This window comes from Pithys albifrons, chromosome 3, assembly GCF_047495875.1.
Source record: "Pithys albifrons albifrons isolate INPA30051 chromosome 3, PitAlb_v1, whole genome shotgun sequence".
Classification (NCBI taxonomy): Eukaryota; Metazoa; Chordata; class Aves; order Passeriformes; family Thamnophilidae; genus Pithys; species Pithys albifrons.
In genome coordinates, this window is record NC_092460.1 from 13,445,023 (window position 1) to 13,468,539 (window position 23,517).

Here is a 23,517-nt window from a genome sequence, read left to right on the forward strand (position 1 = left end):
TCTGCAATGCCCAGGCATTCAGGGGCTCTATTGGGAATTCTACATGAAATCTCTCTAACAGTTCAGCAAGTTGATATTTTGGGGGTTATGTCAGGGTTTGTATTACATTGTACTTAACTCCTCTAACAAGGACGCTGCAGAGGCTTCTGTCCCTTCCTCACAAAGTGGAGCTTAACTTCCTGACATGGGCTGCAAATCCCATGAAGAGTTACTTTGCCTTTGAATGATGGGGCTTTTATCCAAACAAAGATTTGGCAGCAGGGCAGGCTACACTTCTCAGTGGACAACAAGGAGGTTCAAGAGGATTGCAGTGACATAAAGGAGCAGATGAGTGCAAGAAATTGCATAGACCAACATCTTATTCATTCAACTCTACAGTTCCTAAACAACACCCTGCAAAAATCCTGACTGGTACCCTGTTCTCCCTTCCCCTCTCCACCAAGCCTTCCACTTACTGCCAAACTGGTTTTGATGCCCTTTAACTGAAGGAGACCACAAATTCTGTAATCCATCTCTTTGACAACACACAGGTGACTATTGTCTTCTTTTCATTCATGAGATTTTTTTTTCCTTTTCACTGACCAAGAAAAATAACATTTCTAAAGCCTCTTAGTCTGATGGGGTCACTTAAAGCCATTAATTATTTCTCAGCACTACACTGACTTTGGATCCTCACCCACTTACCTGCATTTCTGCACACAGCACTCACTCACATCCCCCTTTTGTTACAATTCTCTTTTAAATGCATTTTACCTGGTTAGTTATTAGTATCATCAACAGGGGAAGTTGGGGGGTTGGTTGTTCAGGCAACTGTCAGACAACCCAGTTAAGCATCATATTCATGATGTTCTTACCTCAAGGACATACTTCTCTAAAGATCTGATGTTTTCCAGAGCCTCTGGATCTTGATGGATAACAACCACTTCTTTCAAAGGATACTGGGGAGAAGGAAAAAAACCGAAACACAAACTTGACTATTGAATTTTCCCAGGCTTATCCCAAAGTTACAAAGCTGTTACACATTCCCAAGGTATGATAAGAGACCTCAAGAGTTCTAACCTTGACTGGAATGGTTTTTCTGTCTCTGATTACTCGTCCAAGCTCAATCACAGATTGCAAACAAGAAACGGCACTTTCAATTTTTTTGTCGATGAGATCCTCCCTAGATTAGAAAGGAAACATTATATTGCTTCATTTTCAGTGCATCTGTTAGAGCAGATTGAAAACATTTTACCCCCTTCTCTGAAATTTCCTACAACAGACTCAATTATCCCTTGGTTGGGACAATTTGAAAAATGAGCGAAGAGATTTTTCCTCTCTCTTTGTTGTGGAGAAGATGAGGAGGAAACAATTTGCTGAAAACAAACAGCAGAGCTATTTAAAAATCTTTTGTTAGCAACTCTCACAAGGTGGAGAAGATGGATTGAGTCATACTACCCATTCTATTAACATCCAATAAAAAGTACAATTTACATTAATACTATCATAAGCAGATGCAAAAAGATATTATAAATAGGGTACTTATAAAGACAATGAATTACCTACAATGCAACAATTCACCGGATCTCAATTTTGCATCTTTCCCAGGACTTGCAGATATTTGAGGTTTTACATAGCCTTGCCATCTTTCCTGGCTCCATCACTTTAATTACCCTTCCCATATGTAGGCAAGGCAGGGTTGGAGTGGTTTTTTTGCCCCTTGGGGTTATTCATTGCGGCTGGGGTGAGGATTGGCATTGAATTTTTGACAGTTTTTTGAGCAAGCTGATGTTCACATCTTGATTCAAATGTACAAGCAGCCAAGAGTTCCACAAATGTGGCTGTCTTGATTTCTCAAGTAGATACATTAATTCAGCCACTCCTTTAAAACTGCACAAGTATCTCATCAAGACCAGAGGTGCTGGTTCAAAAGAGATGTGAATAAAATGAACAGAGATATTTGCTGTGATATTAGTAACAAAATACTGGGATGAAAACCATGTACCCCATAAGGACTGGCCAGAAAAACAGAGCCGGTAAAGCAAAACTTACAACTGAAACATCCCCATGCTCTGCATTAGGGCTTTAAGATGTTACACCACCTATTATTTCAAAGCCAGACTTTCAGAATGTTCCTCTAAAACCCTGGAAATGTGCAAATTTAAGACAGAAGATTTTGCTCCCAGAAAGATTCATACAGGATTATGTGGCAGTATTTCATTATTACTTGCCATTACTAACAACACTGTAGAGCCAGAAAACGACAATATTTTTCACAGAGTGAATGCACATCCACCAAATTTAATGTGCCCCATCTGTTCAGACACGAAGCAACCAAGTACTGCCCCAGTGGGGTTTGTAACATGGGTATTGAGACAAGTTCAGCTGTGAAAGTGGCCAAGTCCCTCAGCTTCATCTGCATTTCCCCATCATATTTTTAGTATTTTCTGGAACTGCATCCAAAAATACCTCTTAACTGACAATATTGTCCTTATGCTGTCATCAGAAAAACACCCAAAGTAAATGCAATTATGCATTTCACAACTCGAGGTAAAAATCAAACTTCAACATTAATCTGGTTTTGAAAACACATCTTTTTACCTGACAAGGGAACAACTGATACACAGGGGAGCAAATAAATTACACAAACTACTAACAGACAAAAACCCAACCAAAATACAACAGAGGAAAGCTGTGCAAGCCACTCAAGCACCTGATGTTGGCAGGATACCACAGCAAGTCAGTCAGCACTACCTGGAGTAAAAAGTGATTAAGCCACTTTTAAATGCTCATGCTAAGGCCATGCCTGAACTGAGTCTCTGGGAATAGCTCACCACTCTTCCAGACTCCAATCTCCAGGAGCTCAGACCCTTCCTGCCAGCTCTCTGAGGGCTCTGCTCTTTGATTACATATTCTCCACAGCACTTTCCCAGGGAACAGAAAATCAGCACAGTCATTATGTCAATCTCCAGCTCCCTGTTGCAATAACTCTCACTGTTAGAGCTCTCAGGAAGACCATACACCCTCCTCAAAGGATACAGCAGCCATAAAAGAAACACCATTATAGAAGGTTTAAATTTTTCAACTGGCACATAAAGCACCAAGGTCAGATCCCCTGTCCTTGAGGGTTTTCAAACTGAACTGCAACACTAAAGGGAAGTTTCTTCTCTTATATTCAGTGACCAAGAGTAGACTGAGATACAGGAACTAACTTAATGCACTGCAATACTACTGTGCCCCTCTGCTGGATAAAAGCCACAAAACACCAACACTAAACCAAGAGAAAGAGTGCTCAGGCATTGGAATGGGCTGCCCAGAGAGGGGGTGGATTCCTCATCCCTGGAGGTTTTTCAACTGAGATTGGCCGTCGCACTGAGTGCCATGATCTGGTAAAGGGACTGGAGTTGGACCAAGGGTTGGACTTGATGATCTCAGAGGTCTTTTCCAACCCAATCCATTCTGTGATTCTGTGAAAATTACTTCAGTTGCCAAGTTGTACTTGGGCTGAGTTGACACTAAGGATGACCCAGAGCATCCATACAGTACAACCATCAGGGACCCAAACCTCTGGGACACACTGGCACTCACAACAAACACCAGCACCCCCAGAATGAACCGAATGAGCAGCTCTTCTGCAGGTAAGGAATCCTCTCACAGGGAAATGGCAATTCCTGGACAATGGGCTAAATTCCTGTTGTGGAACCAAAGAACTCACTCTGCTGGCTCCACACAAACAACAGTAACTCCAAACCTTGTGAGATCTGGCACCACCACTCACCAAGAAACACCTAGAGATGGGAGCAGGGAACATGCATTCCTCTTAATTCTTTTCTTTCCCATCTATATTCCTTAACCTAGCACAAGTCCACTGCCTGCATGGAGAGAGAAAATTCCCAGCTAAAACTGACAGTGCAGTGTGAGGTTCACTGACAGTGACATGTTCTCCCACAGTAAAAAGACTAACATTAATCAAAGCTTAATCAAAATTTACACATTTTTTGCTTATAGAAAAGAACTTGTTGACTATAATCCAAATTTTTTTTCAGAGGCAAAGGAATATTGACATTATTGAAGCAGTTTGTTCTCTTGTTATGCAGTTTTAAACACAAGTGAAGGAGCACTGTTCTGTGAAATTAAAAAAACCTCCCAAAAATGAGCAAAAACAAATGACCAAAACTCCAGTTTGCCACACAGCAGCTGCCTCTTACCTGACTTGAGGCAGCATGAGGTAGTGGATGCTTTCAGTGTTCTTCTCCTGAACCGAGGCTGGATCAATAAGTGTTTTCAGGTTCTGGTACATCAGCTCAGTGATAAATGGAGTATATGGTGCCTGTAATGTTGAATTCCATCATCATCTTTATTTCTTGTACATTATGAATCAATAACACTATGAATTGCACAGGGACAGTTCAGCAAAACCACTGCTCACATTGTCTGCAACTGTGATGCTATTCAAAAGGCAGACCAATAAATTATGGAGTTGGTACTACTTATTCACCTCCTTCCTGATATTCACACGTTACTTTGGGGCATCAGGTTAGAGACCATGATGTCTCTTCATCAATTGGGTGACATTTGCCTTCTTTTTAATACCACAGGGCAGAGAAGCCCCATAAAAGGGGGAGGTGGAAAATGAACTGTGCTGCATGAAGATGCTTTTACAAGAACTATATCCAAGTGGCATTGATAGTGGGTTGTAACTGCCTTACCATGAGTCTGCACATGGAGAACAGAACACTGAACAAGGTCTCCAGGGCCATAATGCAGTCCTCAGTCCCGTTCTCACCCTACATGAAGAAGTCACCAAGAAAAAAAGCAAAAAAGCAATTACAATATTAGAATCAGTAAGTGCACTTGAATAAACTTCAAAGATTTCCTATGTTCAATCAATACACTGGTTTTCTAAACTGTATACATTCTGCTCAATTCCACCTAGCAAGTGCAACTGAATTACTGCGCATTTTGTTTGACTAGTTTTCCTCAGAAAGCAGAGGAAGGAAAAAGCTCATTCCCACTGTCAGGCACAACCTGGGAGCATTGAAAACCAGCAGAAAGCTTTTGTGTAACACCCTAGAGCTGCAGAGCATGCACAGATCCCAGGGCCAGCTCCCAGGGCAAGGCTGCAGCAGCACATCCCTACCTTGAGTCTCCTGCGGTTCATTCGGACGTACCAGTTGGTCAGGATATCAACAAACTTCACTAACCGAGGCACCACCGTGTACAGCCTGTAGGCTGGAAGGGAAGGTGTTCACTGAGTTAATATCTGCCCTCTGCAACAAGCTACTCACTCATGAGAACACATTTTTATGTGCAGCTCTGGTGTTCCACACCAAACTTGAGCAGCAACTCAAAAAAGGGACCAGACATTCCGTGATGTTCAAACTGCACTCTGAAATTGCACATCACCAGTTGTCGTGCTTGAAGACAAACATCCACCACCAAATTGCTTCCCTAATCCCACACAAACAGACATGGGAGCCTTATGCTTTTCTCTGACTCTCAAAGAGGATAGTGGGTAAGAGACTATTAATCGCAGAGGATTTGGCAAATCCCAGATTTGCACATGCTGCAAATACCACCAAGTCACTGCAAGCTGAACAGAAATTATTACAGATCCACAAAATAAAATTTCCTTCATTACTCCCAACACTTCGTTTTGCTCACCCAGGTTAAATGAGGCACCTACTTCAATCAATTCTCCCTGCATTAATTACAACTTTTTATTATTTTTCTAAGGACCAGAGTAAGCTACAAGAATGTGAAGGAGCAGCCAGGCTGAGGAGGCAGGAGATAAACAGAGCTGTATTTTCAGGTTCTGTGTCACTTGAAAGCATGGAGGACTGCCAGCACCAAGGAGGTCACCACCAGCATCACTATGCAACAGGCAAACAAAACCATGAGAAATTAGGGGGGTTGGGATACAACCTAAATAGGACTTGGCTTTTTCAAGAAAAACTTGTATATAACTTTTCTTCTGAAAGTAAGGAGATTTTGGATCTCTGCTCTGAATCAGTGTCATTAATCAAGCAGCCACTGAATAAAATGGATCTTGGCTTTCAAAGCTCCACCACACTTTTCACTGGGTTTTCTAAAACAGAAGTGTTTTTAAAGGAAGAGTAGTGGTATTTAAACCTAAAAAAGAAATGCTCAGAAGATTCATGCCGTGGTGGGGGAGACATTATTTATGTGGGAATTCGTATTCCTAAAAAACTCTGAGCTCTCCTCTAACAAGGTATTATCTCGTGAGGAGACCTGTTAAAAGCACATGAAAAAAATAAATTAAAATCCCCACCCTTCAGGGTCAGTGTCTTTAACAAGAGCTTCAAGTGAGCCTGGGAAGATGCATTTCTCTGCTCAATAGCTGTAACTCCAGTTCATGAACAACAGCATGAAACCTTAGTTTTTCATGATTCAAGACAGACATGCATGTACATGGAAGCATGTGCAAATAGAATTTGGAGAAGTTGTTAAAAAAAGGATAAAATGGGCAGTGCTTCTCAGCTGAAAAAAAAATTTTTGAGAGGTACATGAGCACTGGCAATAAGACCTTCCTGGTGTAGTTGCATGGAGAGGATTTTTTTGTAATACAAACACACTTTTTCACTTTGTCTTCAGGAGAAAAGGCGTTTTACTAAAATAAGTTATTGTGTTGGGCACTGGAGAGGCGGGGGAAAGAAAAGCCTAGTAAAGCTTACGAATTTTTAATCCAGAATTGTAATCCCCTTTGAAACACAAAGGATTGGTTGCCTTATTGCTTTCCATAGTATCTCCCCAAGATGTTGCTACTTGCCCTATTTATCAAAGGGTCCAAAAACCCTGGGAGCTCCCATGGTAAGGGATGAGGCTTAGTGGAGAAACTGCACCAAAACTAATACCTCATTTGGATTAGGGTGTCAACACCCAAGTGAAGCTGTACAGGGGGTTACAAACACACCCTCCCACCCTGAGCACTCTGGAGGAGGGGTTTGGAGCTGCTGCTGCAGTTCTGGGCACACAACAGCCAAACCTCACACAAACACACATGGGGGGTCTCAACACACGTGACTTTTGCCATTTTCCATGGATAATGGAAATGAGGCTCCTCTGTGATCCATGGTGCCTCCTTTTCCCCACCTGCACACGTTCTCAGAAAGCAAAGCCCTCCCCATCCAAGACTAGCAGAGTTCAGAGAATCACAGAATGGATTGGGTTGGAAAAGACCTCCGAGATCATCAAGTCCAACCCTTGGTCCAACTCCAGTCCCTTTACCAGATCATGGCACTCAGTGCCACGGCCAAGCTCAGTTGAAAACCTCCAGGGATGGGGAATCCACCACCTCTCTGGGCAGCCCATTCCAATGCCTGACCACTCTCTCTGAAAAGAAATTTTTTCTGTTCTCCAACTTCAATTTCCCCAGGCAGAGCTTGAGCCCGTGCCCCCTTGTCCTATTGCTGAGTGCCTGGGAGAAGAGACCAACCCCCACCTGGCCAGAACTTCCCTTCAGGGAGTTCCAGACAGTGCTGAGGTCACCTCTGAGCCTCCTCTTCTCCAGGTTAAACACCCCCAGCTCCCTCAGCTTCTCCCCACAGCACTTGTGCTCCAGTCCCTTCTCCAGCCTCGTTGCTCTTCTCTGGCCCCGCTCCAGCCCCTCAATCTCTTTCCTGAACTGAGGGGCCCAGAACTGAACACAACACTCAAGGTGTGGCCTCACCAACGCAGAGTTGTTGCATCTCTCTGAGGTTTCCCAGGCTCTCTCAGCATCCCAAACCCAGAGTGTGCACAGGTACATTCCCATTCCCATTGCTCTTCCCCTCAGCCCACTCAGGTGAGGTCAGTCCCTCCCTGACAGGATCAGGCTGACACACTGCTGGCTCCTCGAGCTGCCAACAGAAACTGGGGCAGAATTAACATAACTTTGACTTCATGGAAACATTTTTCCAGAGGCAATCAGTGTAAAATTTAGCTCCACTCTAAAATACACTTGACAGAATGGCAGCAGCAAAGCTCAGCAGCAGCACTTCTCTGGTCACTGGTGTCCCCTCACCACTACCAGGTTCCAAGCCTGTGTGTCCTTACACCCCATCACACACGCAGCTGCAGGAATTTATATTTATAGTATATTTATCTCCTTTACTTTGCATTTGAGGTTATCAGTCACCACTATAATCTTCCCTTGTCTCTTTCTGACATTTTTCCTACTTTAAGTGATATGAAGTAGAAACTTTTTTTTTTTAATCCCCCAATAACTTTGTAAAGAGATTAGCACGAGAGTCTCTTGTCCCAGTACACAAATTCACTGCATCTCATTAGTATCTGCCTGACTGACGTCAGTTTATGCAGAAAAATAAACTGAGAAATCCTGTTTATTAATCCCTTTCACATGAGCCTGTCACTCATTTGATGAGCACATGATTTTATCTTCACCTGATACAAGACAACAGCATTTCATACCAACTCCACTGTCCTGGAAATCTTTGGATTCCCATTTTCCAACAGGAATTCTTTTCTCTTGCTTGGAAGGACCTTGTTTTGTAAAGATGGCTGGTGACATCTCCCTTTTGGTCAGCTTCACCTTCCTCTGAGAAATCCATAGCAGAGAGTTCGAATTTCTCCCCCCATACTCACCTTCCTGCAAATATTTCTGTCTGAGCCATGCACTGATCCCAAGTTCACAAATTCACAAATCAATTTTCTGCTGTCCCTCAAGTATTTTCCTCATTACATGCAGCAAGCAAACTTGTGTAGCTGCATATTTCTGCTTGACAACATGTCAAACTAAACACACAGCACCATCAAATTTCAAGAACAAAACTTCTAGGAAGAAGCCACATTTTTGTCAGTAAGAGACCACCTATGTCATATTCCTGGATTTGTCAGCTTGAGGATTCTTTCTTCCTTTAATGAAATGCTCTTAAATGACCTCACATGAAGTTTGCTGTTACCAAAGTGACCTGTTTTATCTACTGGAGCAAGATGAACTCACGTTATTCACTGATCTTGGTGAGAGTGACTGGTTTGAGGGGGGAATGCAGGAGGTGGGTGAAGCACAGGAGTGTCCTGAGTGATGAACTCTGATCTGCCTTTAGCTGTTTCCTTACTATTTATTATCCCACAAATACCTTCCTTCCTGCCATGCCCAAGGCTTCTAAAATTCTTCCAAGGACAACTTAAGATCCCAGGCATGGGGGTATTTGTTTATTCATAAACAGCAATGACAATGGCCAAAGCCACCTTCTTTCCCATATCTGGGGTTCCAAAGCCCCCAAAGGCATCAAAACCTCTCCAAACCCCACTGTGACTTTATCTGCAAGTTTATAAACCTACACATCAGACCAGCCACTTCAGGGGGCTCTTGCAGCACCTTCTCTTTGCAATTAATAGTATCTTAATGTAATGTGAGCATGGAGAGATGTGGGATGATGAAAAAGACAATATGCAGGAAGAAAAAGCAGGGGAGTACCTTCTTACAGCTGTGCAATATCCCAGTGCCATCCATCCTGCTGCACACATTCCCAGTATGATTACAAAGAAACCCTCTCCATGGAATTGCACCAGGAAAGATTTATTGCCAATGCTCATGTACCTCTCAAAAATATTTTATTCAGCTGACAAGCACTGCCCATTTTATCCTTTTTTTACAACTTCTCCAAATTCTACTTGGCTTCCTTTTCACTGTCTTTCAGTAACTATTATAATATTATTAATTGCTCCAAGCACTGCAGAAGACGTTGTTACAGCAACAAGCTACATCACTGAGCTCCCAGGATTAGCTGTGACAAAAAAAGCCTCATCACTTTTTGAAATCTCATGAGCAAGCATAGCAAAACCTGACTTAACACCCATGAAAGCAGCATTGCCTGTATTATGGTGGCTGGTTAAAGATTTCCTTCCTTTTATCAAGTCTTTCATGGAATTTGGAAGTCTCTGGATGGAATGGTAAGTTCTGTAATCAAATATGAAACACCCACACAATTCCCTCCCACCCCCAGCAAATGTGCATACCTGCCATTTCAGCTTTGAAGAACTGAATGAGTGACTGGGTGAAAGAAAGAATCCATTTATCCATGATGTTATTGCTCTCCTTAACTGTGTTCTCATTGTAAAGGAATTCTCTTCCCTCATCCTATCACCAACATAAAAACACAAAGCACATTTTCAGGTCATAAGGGGATATATTCAAACCTCTACATCCAATTACCTGTGAGCCACCAGTGTTTTGGCATCTTCACTCTGGAACCCTGGTTTCCTATGAGAGAACATGGAATTCCAGACATAGGATGTAAGAGAAAGAGCTGAGGAAAACCTGGCTCCCCTGCTGCCTCACCACAACTTTGAACTGCCAAAAAGGCCATGAATTGGGTCTGTTAAAGCAGATCAAACACAGCACACAGCACTGTGTGGTCCTCCCTTCCCTGTGTGCAGTGCAAGCCCCAGCTCCAGACACAGGGCAGGACCCTTAAATTTAACCAGTTCCTTCATCCAGGGGGTTCTGAGGCACTTCCGAAACATGGACTATGAGGTTTGATTCAGTTTGGGGAAAGGGCATAGAAACAAGAGCATTCTTTTTTACTAACATGTGACAGTTTCAACAGGTTAAAACACAGCAGAACATAACCTGAGAACAGAGGTGGAATTTTTAGGCATCCAACATGCCCACAGTGCATTTTGCTGCTTTCCAGAACATCTGAGAAATGCCATCACTTTGCTATCTCTGCAGAGCATTGCAAGCAAGACCACACATAAGCCCATTTGTCTGTCCCCACAGTGTGACTCTTTTCCATGTAATATTCTTAAAACTGGCTGAAAACAGAGGGTTTATTTTTTTCTTCAATTTACAAACAGTATTTAAGAGTCTTCAGCCTTAGAGTTCAGATGAAAAGATCTGTTTGGGCTATTTGACGCAGGAGTTTTGGATCCACTTACACAGTGTAAAGGAGAAGAGTCTCAGCAAAGAAATGCAGAAGAGCAGCAATCCCAGTCTGAGGTCAGCTACCATTTAACTACAATTACTGTGGGAATTACTGTAAGCATAAATTATTAGACTTCATCCAGGACACTGGGATTTTAGTTTCTCTCTTGCAGGAAGCAGAATACAATGAAGAAGTTGTTTAAGGTTGTGCATGAAATCTAATTTAAGCACAGCCACCTCCAACAGCACATCCTTTTGCCTAATTTGGTGCACAGGAATGGATTCACTATTTAGAGAGACAAATTGCATCTGCTGAAATGCTAAAACTATCCACTTAAGCACCTGGATTTTCCACTGGGGTCTTCCATCCCCAACTGAGCTGATCTTTCAAGATTTAATGGGATCACAGCAAAAACCTGCAAAGCACATTTTGGATAATTCAAAGGTCAAACAGGAAAAACAAGGATATTTTGGGGACAATGTGTAAGTTTGTCTGACGAATGCTGTCTGGGGATACTAAAAAAAGACTTGTTAAATATTAGGCTCTGGAGCTAGCAGACTTTCTCCCCAAAAGAGGTTGTTAAAAAAGATAAAACCATTTGTTTAAGCTATTTACTGTCCTAATTACTGAAGTCAGCTGCCTTTACAGCCTCAAATGGTAGCTCTGGACAGTGACCAGGCTGCTACTGCATGTGCAGTACAAAGTTTAGGCTTTCCATTTAGTTCCTACTCTCCCCTAAAGTCTCCATGAACCTTCTATCCTTAATCTCAGCTGAAAGATTAAAACTGGTTTCAACAGAAGCTATACAATATACAAATCAAATCTTCAGTTTTAATCAAAAATTACTATAAGAAAGAAATTTTAATCTTGCTGGAAGAATACAAACTCCTGTCACTCATCAAGCATTTTTAGTAGACTTCAAGTGTAATCTGCAAGTCTAAAGCATTATTGCTTTTGTGATTTGCCTTTCTTTCCATTCCAATTCTGAATCTTTTTTTCTAAGTTGTATTTAAATTTAACTTCTGAAAAAATAACTGTCATGTTACAGAAGGCAATCTTCATGCTGTGGCTAATGCATTCAGGATCCAGTATTCCCAAGTTAAGCATTTTAATGCAGATTCATAATTAAAGTTCCAGTAAATGAGTTAGCTCAAGAAACTGTCACAGCAGTTGCTACTGAAAATAACTTCCCTGCCTTATTTGCAGTTGTGCTGGTGTGCACAGAATCACAGAATGGACTGGGTTGGAAAAGACCTCCGAGATCATCAAGTCCAACCCTTGGGCCAACTCCAGTCCCTTTACCAGATCATGGCACTCAGTGCCATGGCCAAGCTCAGCTGAAAAACCTCTAGGGATGGGGAATCCACCCCCTCTCTGGGCAGCCCATTCCAATGCCTGAGCACTCTCTCTGCAAAGAATTCTTTTCTGCTCTCCAGCTTCAATTTCCCCTGGCAGAGCTTGAGCCCGTGCCCCCTTGTCCTATTGCTGAGTGCCTGGGAGAAGAGACCAACCCCCACCTGGCCAGAACTTCCCTTCAGGGAGTTCTAGACAGTGATGAGTGTTAGATCTGTGGTGCCGAGCACTCCCAGTGCAGAGGAACCTGCAGCAGTGCAGGGGCCTCTTGTGGCAGATGCTCCCTTTGCTGGAGCCACCCTGGGCAGCAGCAGAGCCCCAGCAGCACCAGGGCAGTGTCAGTGGGCCCTGCTACCTCAAACACTGCTGTAAACCCAGCCAGGTTTACCAGAAGGATTCCCTCAAGCACACATGTACATAAATATATATCTATATCTATATATATGTATGTATGGCCAGACTTGGTGAACGCAGATTTGGGCAGGGCTCTCCCCACGTGCCCTTCCAGCCTGTGCAGGGGATTGTTCAGGTGAGGCTCAGCCTGCACAGAACTGGCCCCACCGTTTCAGTCCTGAGGTCCATCTGCCACGGCCGAGCCAGCTTGGACAGTGACAGGGAAGTCCTCAGGACTGTCACAGCCCTCGGTACTGACCGGGCTGACCCTGCTGAGCATCCGAGATGTGACGGGATGGGATGGGAGGGAGGGCTTGAACTGCCAGGGGACGGTCCCCACTGAGACTCAAACTCAGAGTCCAGAGTGCTCTCCATTACACCGTGGGACCGCCCCAAGCACACGAGTACTTGTCTTTAACTGCTGTCCCCAGCAAGGTGAGGAGAAGCAGCAGGTAATGGCTCAAAATGTACTGACCCCACAGACACAAAGTGCCTGGCTTGTTCTCCAGAGTGACTGCAGTGCCATCCCATCTCCAGAGTGTGACTGCAGTGCCATCCCACTGCTCTGAAATAAAAGGGAACCAAGAGCACTCTAACCTGAAAAATGACAGCTATTATGGCCTGACAGTCCCCTCCCTTCCAATCCTCCTTTCTGCATAATAACCTTGGCCAAGAAGAGAAAGATTAAGGTGATTACAGCTTTATAAAACATGGTAGAAACAGCAAATAACAAATTAACAGGAAGTATATACAACCTGAGCTAACTTTGCAGTCAGCCTTGCTTAGAGCAAGGGGGTCAAGATCAGATGACCTCCCAAGCCTGAGTCCAGACCTCCCTTCAAATCTAAATTTCCCTACAATGCTGATTCACTAAGAATGGAAGAAGAAAAGAGCTTGCACTGTTTCCCAGTGCTCAGGAGATCTGTACCTTGTGCTGCAGGATGTGAACATTCTGGACCAGGAAGCGATAGGCATTGTACCAGGGCAGGAACACATCCTTCAGGATATCCCTCACTCCCTCCTCCTTAAACCTCAGATTTTCTGCTCTTACCACAGGAGAATTGATCAAGTATAACCTGCAAATTAAGAACACAACACTTCAAAGCTTAAAACTGCATATAATGATAAAGTTTCACAGTAAGAATGCCAAAGAATGTATACATGTAATATATTGAACAACAATTTATTTCTTAGTGCTACAGGATCTTCTTTAAGATACTGCATACAGAATTGGAATTTAGATTTTCTATTTACTCTAGAAGTTAATTGAAGTGCTAACACAAGCCCAGATGCTGTCACAGCATAAAACAAGCAGAGGTTGCATGGAATTAGTGTTCATTTTTTGAAGGCACCTGTTGTTTTGGCTATTTTTTAATTTCTCAACAATGACCCAGTATCTTGGTACTCAATCCAGTTCATTTCCTCAATTAAGAAAAGCTTTGAGCCCACTGCAAAGACAGAACTAAGGAGCAAGGCAAAACAGGTAAATCAAAGTAAAGGAGCAGATATTTATATTTTCAAGACAGCCCCAAAAGAGGACAAAGGATGTACCTCCCCCCAATACAAACCTGCCTCAGCCCCAGAGGCAGCCCTGAGGGAGCAAAGCAGGGGACAGACACGGGTTCACAAAAAATCATCTTTGCAAGTTATCCCATCTTCTGCCCCAAACAAACATGCTGTCTACAGGAATAAACTGGTATCTATCAACGTAACTCGAAGATAAACCAGGTTTTACTCAGGTATCAAAAAACTGATTTAGATACACTTCATTAATTTTCCAAACATAAAAAACAAACCAAACTTTTTTTCTTTTAAAGATTGTAGCATTCAACATAGAAATTTATTAATCCACTTTCCCCCATTTTATCAGCTTTTAAAATCATGATTCTAAACCAATATAACTTTTACAGGCACTTCCTTTAGGAGGCTTTAAAATCTTAATGGGGTTTGACACAGCACATTCAAGAACAGCAGACCATAAATTCTTCAGGAGAGAGGGCTCCTTGCATAAAAATGAAGAGATAAAAATAGAGCTGCCAGAATAAACAGACAGTAATGCAGCAGAAATGGGCCTTTTCACTACTGTATTGAAAAAACCCTTTTTTTAAACATGATTCATGGAATGGCTTGGAAGGGACCCCAAAGATCATCCAGCTGAATTCATATCTGAATTCAAATCTTAAACTTACAGAAATACAGAATAATTAAGCTCAGGAATGAACTAGTAAGTCCTTCTACAAAACTAGAATTTTTAAGTTTATACTTAACCCAAACCTTCCATCACAATTATTTATGTTCTACGGTTTTGGTGGTCTTTTGGAGTGGTTTTTGTGGAGTTTTAAAGATTTTTTTAATACAGCACTCTACCCTGCCTTACAATATGCCAATGTTACAAGAGTAGTCATTTTCTGAATTATTCCAAATAATTGAGAAGTCTTAAGGCATCAATACTTACATTTATTATATGAGAAGTAAAATTAAGGGGACAATAAAGGAAGAGTTTTATCAATTTAGTTACTCCAGGTGGAATCACCCATTGGGCAGAAAATAAAACCTTTCTCAAATCACACCAGGATTATCAGGTTTTCTAACAATGGATGAGAAACAACAAGTAACCTTCCCTTCACCTCTCTAAAGCAGTAGCCTGTAGCATTATTTCTTCTGCATTTGAAGCACAGCTTGAGAGGGAAATGCAACTCATCCCTTCTAACAGCAATACTTTCCTCGGGAAACATGAAAGCAAAGGGCTTGTAAAGACTGACCAGCCAATTCCTTCTGCCATAGTCCAACCTGGAGAGGTATCCAGCCCAAGTCACAGGTCTCAGCAATCCTGAAACAGAACTGCTTTGGCCATTCTTACACATTTCACTCAGGATTCAAGTTTGATGAAGTCTGAAGTCGGGCTGTTAAATTCACTGTGCTGTTACATCTGCTGTTTGCCCTTTCTGCTCAATTCCACATTCATTTCAACAACTTATATCTGTATTTTCTGCTGATCTATTTATCAAGCTACTGCTGAGAATACTTCAAAGCTGGAGTTAAAATATACATATATATTTGTGTACTGCAAAAGCCAAAGTAACTCTGCAGGGAAACAGTGCCAAGGAAAAAGCCTCAGTTGTAGCTTTTCTATAAACAGAGCACATCAAGCATTCAGTGAATAAGCAGAGAACTGAACTGCAGAGCTCCTTCCAGAAATGAGCCCAGGCTGCAATGCTTCTTACTCTGTGTGGGTGTAGGTATAAATAAATGTGACATTAAAGAATGAGTACACAGGCAGAAAAAGGAATTAGTTTTTTAGAAGTAAAAAAAGCCCCACAAACACTGGAAGTGTAACTTCTGGTGTTTGATTTTTTAGTTTGCTTATGAAAAAAAAGGCAGATTTTTTTTTTAACAGAAACATCATCTGCAATTTAAAAATCTCTAATATGAGTAACTCCAATCCTTTTCACTCATATTATTCCAGCTACAAGTTCTCTGGTATCTGCTAACACATCTTATTTGTAAAGAACCATCTTGACAAAATTTAAGAACTCCACCCAGTTCTCTATTGTAAGCTAACAGAAGTAGATCAAGAACAAGGGCTTGTAAATGCTAAAGTTTGAAACAATAAGGAACTTCATATCGATTTTTAAAAATTATCTAGAAGAAGCAACAACAATCTTCCTCAAACAAACATTCATTCAGCCCCACTGTGTATAGTGGTAACATACAATTCCATGTGTGTGATAGTTTAAGGTTTTCTTATATACAGCAAGAATTACAGGGCTCTTGAGAAATGCCTAAACAGTGTATTGATGCAGTTATTAAAATGTCTTTATTGTACCTTTACCTCAAGGTACCACTTCATACACAGAGTTAGTGCAGCAGCCAAAGTACCAGGCGACTGCATAATCACTTTATAAGCCAGGGTAACTTTAATGAAACACTTGAACAGTGTTTAATCTCTGCTTCACCAGGGCAATTTATATCTACACATTAGGCTGCTCCACTCCTGCCCTCCTGGTTGCTCTATTAGGTGCAGGTTCTATAGATAAATCGACAAAAACAAGGCGCTTTCTTTCTAGAAAATGTTTTGTGCATTACACAGTACTCCTTCCCCAAAATATTGATTTAAGAGTTAAGGAGTTGTACTGTTCTCAAAGGTTTTATTCCAATTCTCACTGGGTCAGCTCAGGCTCTCAGCTGCAAAGACAGCCAGTGCTGGCTGGCTGGAAGCTCCTGTACCACTCCAGTCAGCACAGCAGCCTGGGTTGGTACCAGCTCTGAGGGACACAGGACAAGGGGACACAGTCCAGGCATTGGAACCACTGCCACTTATCATACAATCATAGAACGGATTAGGTTGGAAAAGACCTCCGAGATCATCAAGTCCAACCCTTGGTCCAACTCCAGTCCCTTTACCAGATCATGGCACTCAGTGCCACGGCCAATCTCAGTTGAAAACCTCCAGGGATGGGGAATCCACCCCCTCTCTGGGCAGCCCATTCCAATGCCTGACCACTCTCTCTGCAAAGAATTTGTTCCTGATCTCCAACTTCAGTTTGCCCTGGCAGAGCTTGAGCCCATGCCCCCTTGTCCTATTGCTGAGTGCCTGGGAGAAGAGACCAACCCCCACCTGGCCACAACTTCCCTTCAGGCAGTTCTAGACAGTGCTGAGGTCACCTCTGAGCCTCCTCTTCTCCAGGCTAAACACCCCCAGCTCCCTCAGCCTCTCCCCACAGCACTTGTGCTCCAGTCCCTTCTCCAGCCTCGTTGCTCTTCTCTGGCCCCGCTCCAGCCCCTCAATCTCTTTCCTGAACTGAGGGGCCCAGAACTGAACACTTCTCTGGGTTCACCCTCTATTCAGCTAATTGGCTGTGCCAGTGGTCCAGAAGTTTCCAAAATTGCTGCTGATTGTCAAACCCCAGCAGATGCTCCCTGGTTTGTGTCTGCCCCCAACAGAAATCCAACACATCCCACTGCACAATGACCCAAGAAATCCTACCTTAGTGCATCAGCTCCATAGCTATTGACAATACTCATTGGATCAGGGTAGTTCTTCTTCCTTTTGCTCATTTTTTGGCCATCACTAGAAAATACCAGAATGGAGAGGCATCAATTCCCAGAATTTTTGTAATTCATGGATAAAGAAAAAAGGCCCTTCACATCCAACTTAATTTTTCTGTCCTATTATGTTCCTGGTAGCACAGACACAATTCTATATTAGCACATCACTTCAGTATGAATATTCAACCCACCAGAGAAACTGAAAAAAAACGCCAAAACCCAACCCAAGAGGCTTCCAAGTTACAAAACCAAGTAGGAATACGTCTCTCCTACCAAAGCTGAGGGAAGATGCACTTGTTTTGAATCAATCCCTCCAGCCCACTGGCAAAGCTTTATTTGAAAATAATGGGAAACAAATATAATTAACTTAAAATCAATCTGAAACAACATTTATCATCTCCTTTACTCTGCGTAACAGATAAAATTTTTTCATTTTCTCTCTCCCTGGGAAAGATGAATCTTGCTGGAAAGAAACAAGTGCAACAGAGAGCTGGGATGTGGGAACCTCCCTCTCAGGTGCCTCTTATATCACCCTGACAAGTCTTAACAGCTCCAAAGTCAGACTTTGCTGAAACATTCTTTGACTAAAAACCTGCTGAGGGAAGAGCTGACTGACGCACCAACCTGGCAAGAACGAGCCCATTCACAATGACATTCTTGAAAGGAGGCCTTCCAAAAAGAGCAGTGGACAGCACCAGCAGAGTGTAGAACCTGAAACGAGAGACAACAAAAACGTGACTTTATAAACACACCAGGCCCAAGTCTGCATGTCTTCACTACAAAATACATGTTTCATTATGCTGCTTTCCTCCAGCAAAGTTAAAATGTAAGTCTGTGGGACATTTGTGAGGCAAAGACTCAGAATTACAGAACCACAGAATGGATTGGGTTGGAAAAGACCTCCGAGATCATCAAGTCCAACCCCTGGTCCAACTCCAGTCCCTTTACCAGATCATGGCACTCAGTGCCATGGCCAATCTCAGTTGAAAACCTCCAGGGATGGGGAATCCACCCCCTCTCTGGGCAGCCCATTCCAATGCCTGAGCACTCTCTCTGCAAAGAATTTTTTCCTGATCTCCAACTTCAATTTTCCCTGGCAGAGCTTAAGCCCATGCCCCCTGGTGCTACTGCTAGAAGAGGAGCTTACTGAAAGTACACCTTCTTTGTACCTTATCATGCTGTTTGCTCAGCTGGAATCAATTTCCAAAAAGGCTGAAAAATTATAACAGTAATCATGAGGACGGTTGTTAAGAAGGAAATGGTAGTTTTCCCAGAAAAACGGGAATTCTGTACTAAACAAGCTCCCTGTTTGTTCACTGGCAACCTCTGCCCATGGAATCAGTCAGGAGCAAACAGGGCAGACAGGACCAGGACACTTCTGTGTGGGTATCAGTTGGGTGCTTTTCAGCCTCACAGACTTTGGAACACTCACAACTGGAAGTACAAAAGCAAGTTCTCAAAAAAGAGAAGAGCCTCTTCCCATCAAGGCAATGGTTGGACTGGAAGGAGGTTATGGTTACCTGCTTAAAGGGGCCATCACTAGAAAACAGGAGAATGCAGGTGTTACTACAACAAAGGACACTCATAGTTCTCCCCATTCCATGGGATGTGTTTCCAATCCATCCCTAAGCTGTCTGGGACAGGTAGGAAATCAGTGTTGCAGCAAGCACAGGCACCTGTTGTTCAACAGGCTGATATATGATTATAACTGTGCAATTAAGTGGAGGAGCAGGATGATGTGATAACTTCACACTCAGGAGTCAGAGCCTTGCCAAAGGAGGGATCTGTGAGCTGCTCTAACTGCACTGCTGGTAATTACTTTTAAGAAAATACCTGGGAGTGGGCCACAGCTTTCTTGGTTCAAAACAAGTATCACACTGACAACTGCTTAGCAACCTTCAAAGAGAAGGTGATTATACAGAAGCTGTAATAAGGCACAGGAGGTTATGTTTCAGAACTGTGTATTTGCACAAAGATTTAGTGGAGAAACACTTCAGTGGGAGAAAAAAATCCATTTGAATATTCCAAAGTTCTTATCAAAAAGCTGCCTGTAATTACAAAAGCTTTAATTCTGACACCTGAGGGTCCTCTGTAAAGGTTGCTGTGTGTATTACTGCATTTATTAAGTGACTTTCCTGACAACTCTGATCTCATCTCAGACAGGCCCTTAACCCTCAAAATCACCTCTCTTAAATACATTGCATTTTTTTTTTAATTTTAACCACCACTCCTCCACTTGCACACAAACACATGAACTCAAGATCTCCATCTCTGTTTTCAACCTAATCAAGAAAACCTCTAAACATAAATATCTGAGCATTTACTCAGATGATCAGCACCTCAAGCCCACAAGGCTGACAGTTCATTACAAACACTCAGTACTCAGTTCAAAGGTACCTCATGGACAAACCTCCAGCACTTTCTGCAAGCTGGTCACAAATTCTCCTATTAGAGCACCTGCATTTGCAGTAAAAAAGAACCAAGCAGAATCAAGCAGGAGATATTTCAATACTGTTTCTATCAGGAAAATTGTAAAGGTGGACCATGAGCAATGAAATAAAGAAGATTTCCCAGATTTTATGTTCCTTGCCTTGTCAAAGCCAACGAGCCTCAGCATGAGGTACCCTGGTTGATGACAGCTGCAAGACTGTCTTTGAGAACCTGTGACCCACTGGTCTCCAAACGTTCTGATGGAACTCTTCTCATTCTTTCTCAGGTTGTGCTTTTGAGAAATTTCACCTCATTCACTCTGAATATTTTAGGAGTGTCTCTGCACCTTATTTTTGAAATATCTTGTCCACAGATACATTTGTTTCCAGAAAACTTCCTCAACTTATCTCTGCTGCTTCATCTTCCATTGACCAAATCTCAGCCTGTTTCTTGATAAGTCCTTGCAGATAAACAGCTGTCACTCAAACAACTGTAAAAACAAGCTTGACAGACAGCAGTCCACTTGTTGCTCTACTTCACTCCTCTTCCACTCCCCTTGAGGGGGAGAAAAAACCTTTCTCAAACAACTGTGGGTAAATTCATGACCTTGTGGCGTTCATGCCACAAAACCTCCAGCTGTGAATTCCCTGTAGGCCACCACATTCTGACTGTGACTATAAATCTGGTTGCATCTCCCTAAATACAGTCAGACCCTTTCCTACCAATCTGCCTGCACTGCCAGCCTTGTAACCCAGCTTGTTAAGACTTTTTTCCTGTGGCTTTAACAAATATAATTCAGTTGTTTCTCTATCCATGCAGAAAGTCATCAAAAAGATCACTCTCCTGGCTCATCCCCTCAGACACATCCATTTTCCCCTTGTCTCCCTACACTTTCTCCCCTCTGTGGAGTCAAACAGAAGCCATCACATCTCCACCTCCTGAGCCTTTCCCTACCTTCCAACCCTCACTTAACAGCAGCTGCAGCCTCTGACCTGACACAAACCAATCTCCATGCTGGATCTCAGCACTTGATACAGAATGTGCCAGATAAAAATCACATACTGTGCTCTTAATTCTTCAGAACTCACCAGCTTGTTGTTCACTTAAACCTCGCATCTTAACTCTGTCTTTCTTTTATAAAACAAAAGTGTTTTACTGCAAACCACCCAACATTTGCTCTTATCAAAGCTTCAGGTTATTAACAGCCAGGAGCACCCTGGGAGAGGCAGGAGCATCAGGAATTGAGGCAGGGGTTTGGATACAAAATGACAGAACAGAGCTGGGTCTGGTGAAGACTTCAGGAATTCTTATGCTGGTGTTAAAACCAAAATTCAATCTACCCCAGACTGCAGGAAGGCTCCACTTGCACACTGCCCACAGTACACAAGTCTGAGGGCTCACAGCAAGGTGTGTCCACAACCACAGAGGTACCAGGATCAGCCAGGACTTCTCCTGCTAGTCCAGAAACAAACTTGAGTTGAAACAGTAAGATGATTCAGCTCAGCTTTCTACGGAAAGGGAAAGGAGCTGCTTGCCCATGTACTTACACTGACTATGTGAAAAATACTTTTACAGACTGAAAACACAGTAATCAGTGGGTTCAGATGCTGCACTGCACTCAAGGTTAGATTAATATAATCCTAGAAACAGGCCTATTTGTGTAAAAGTTACAAATGCTTTCTCTTTAATGGCACCAGAGCTTCACTGGGTGCATGAGATCAGAGTGATCCTTTCATCTGTCCCATCTCCCACACATCCTTCAAAGGAAAACACCAAAGGAACTCTGCAGTAACTGACACACACACTAATCCACTGTGGCATCCCAATCTCAAACAATCCTGAAACCAAAAATTTATCATTTCTCCCATGTTTTTACTGGAATGTAAGTACCAGGGAGAGATTTTGCATCCACATAAAAATCCCAAACCATTTTTAGTTCTGCTGAACTTTTACAACTCGGTAGTTACATTGCACAGTGCAAGAAGGATCATGGTGTAGATTTTTAAAATTTTATCTCTTTTTTCTGTTATCTAAATCACAATAAATGCACTTTGATCTCATCAAATGTTGCAGGGAGAAAATCGCTTCCTGCCCATCCCTTTTGCATGAGTTTTATTTCTTTATGTGTTCTTTTATTTGTCTTTCTTCTTAAGAAAAAAAGGCAAATTTCCTAATGATTTCTCAGACAGAATAAAGAGGGAAAACTAAGATTTTAATTCTTCTTTTGCTATCCAGCAGTGCTTGGCTGTAAGCTATGGACTTAGATAATTTTTTGCATCACAAGTAAGGGATTGAAAAGTGACAATATCTTTCGGTGTAATCATGAAACTTAGTTCTATTTATGTGTTTATGTATTTCCTTGGTTGGTTGGTTTGTTGGGAGAGCAGAGGAGTAGGCAAAGAGAGAGGCCAACTCTATTCCAGAGGAATTTATTTAACTCTAATACCTCAAATTACTGAATGGAAAAGTTCCACTTGGTCGCAGACAATCCAGAAAACACAAAAATTCATCTTAATCTGTCATGTTTCACAGTCAGCTTCAAACATAGAATAAACACTTTAAAATGGTAAAACTAAAACTGTATGTATGCATACAAGTAGTTCAACAACGTTACCCACAGAAAATCTGAGATGAGAGAAAAATTTTCATCAATGACTTAAAAGCATTTATCCAGAGGGGAATCAAATAAGCAAAACAAGCAGATCAAGTTTACAGCTAGAAAATGTCTCTTTTTTTTTTATGAACTCTAAGACCTTAATAACATAAGGTTTGGCTTGATGTGAATGCTGAAAGAAAGCACATTAACTCAAAAATCAAACTGAGTCTAGGGGCAAAAATTACTTCCCTATAAACTGGCCTGAAACCCTCAAAACATTGACGTCTATTACCACTGACTCGACTGCTGTTCTGTTTCTAGTAGGTAAGTGGAGTTCTATGATAATTCAGCTGCTGAGATTTCTCCTTTCCAGGCCAGAGATGTGCCCTATTATCTAAGGATGTTTTCCGTAAAAGCTGGGAAGATCCCTTGCTAAGGTCCCATTTCCACAACACCAAGCAGCAAGCTCAGACCGCAGCGCCTTTGCCCGTGGCAGGGCAGTGACAGCACACAGTGAGGCGGCATTACCATCCGCGGGTCTGGTCGATGCCCTCGGCGATGAAGTCGGCGGGGAAGGCGTCCTCGAGCTCCCTCCTGTTCTGGAAGGGGTAGTGCACCTGGGCGTAGGGCATGCTGCCGCTCTCGAACCAGCAGTCGAACACCTCGGGCACGCGGCGCAGGGCGCCCTTCCCGCGGCGCGACGGGATGCACAGGGGGTCGATGCTGCGGGCACGGAGCGGGGGCAGAGACAAACAAACCAAGTCAGCACAAGCTCAGGTTTCACATCAGGATGACAAGGAGTTTTTTGGCTTTAGTTTAAATGATTTG

The 23,517-nt window shown here is 42.6% G+C and overlaps 1 protein-coding gene across 3 annotated transcripts in view; it reads right to left on the bottom strand.

Annotated features, from left to right (window-relative positions):
- The window catches only part of IARS1 (isoleucyl-tRNA synthetase 1), a 100,212-nt gene that overhangs the window by 20,698 nt on the left and 55,997 nt on the right, over positions 1–23,517 (bottom strand). For all 3 annotated transcript variants that reach the window (XM_071550515.1, XM_071550517.1, XM_071550516.1), the window contains exons 17-26: positions 23,218–23,412; positions 18,288–18,374; positions 17,602–17,685; positions 13,543–13,690; positions 9,961–10,081; positions 5,120–5,211; positions 4,689–4,766; positions 4,188–4,309; positions 1,060–1,162; positions 855–938 (exon numbers count right to left, since the gene is read on the bottom strand). In XM_071550515.1, the coding sequence (XP_071406616.1) occupies positions 855–938; positions 1,060–1,162; positions 4,188–4,309; positions 4,689–4,766; positions 5,120–5,211; positions 9,961–10,081; positions 13,543–13,690; positions 17,602–17,685; positions 18,288–18,374; positions 23,218–23,412 (1,114 nt within the window). The remainder of the gene's footprint in view (positions 1–854; positions 939–1,059; positions 1,163–4,187; positions 4,310–4,688; positions 4,767–5,119; positions 5,212–9,960; positions 10,082–13,542; positions 13,691–17,601; positions 17,686–18,287; positions 18,375–23,217; positions 23,413–23,517) is intronic.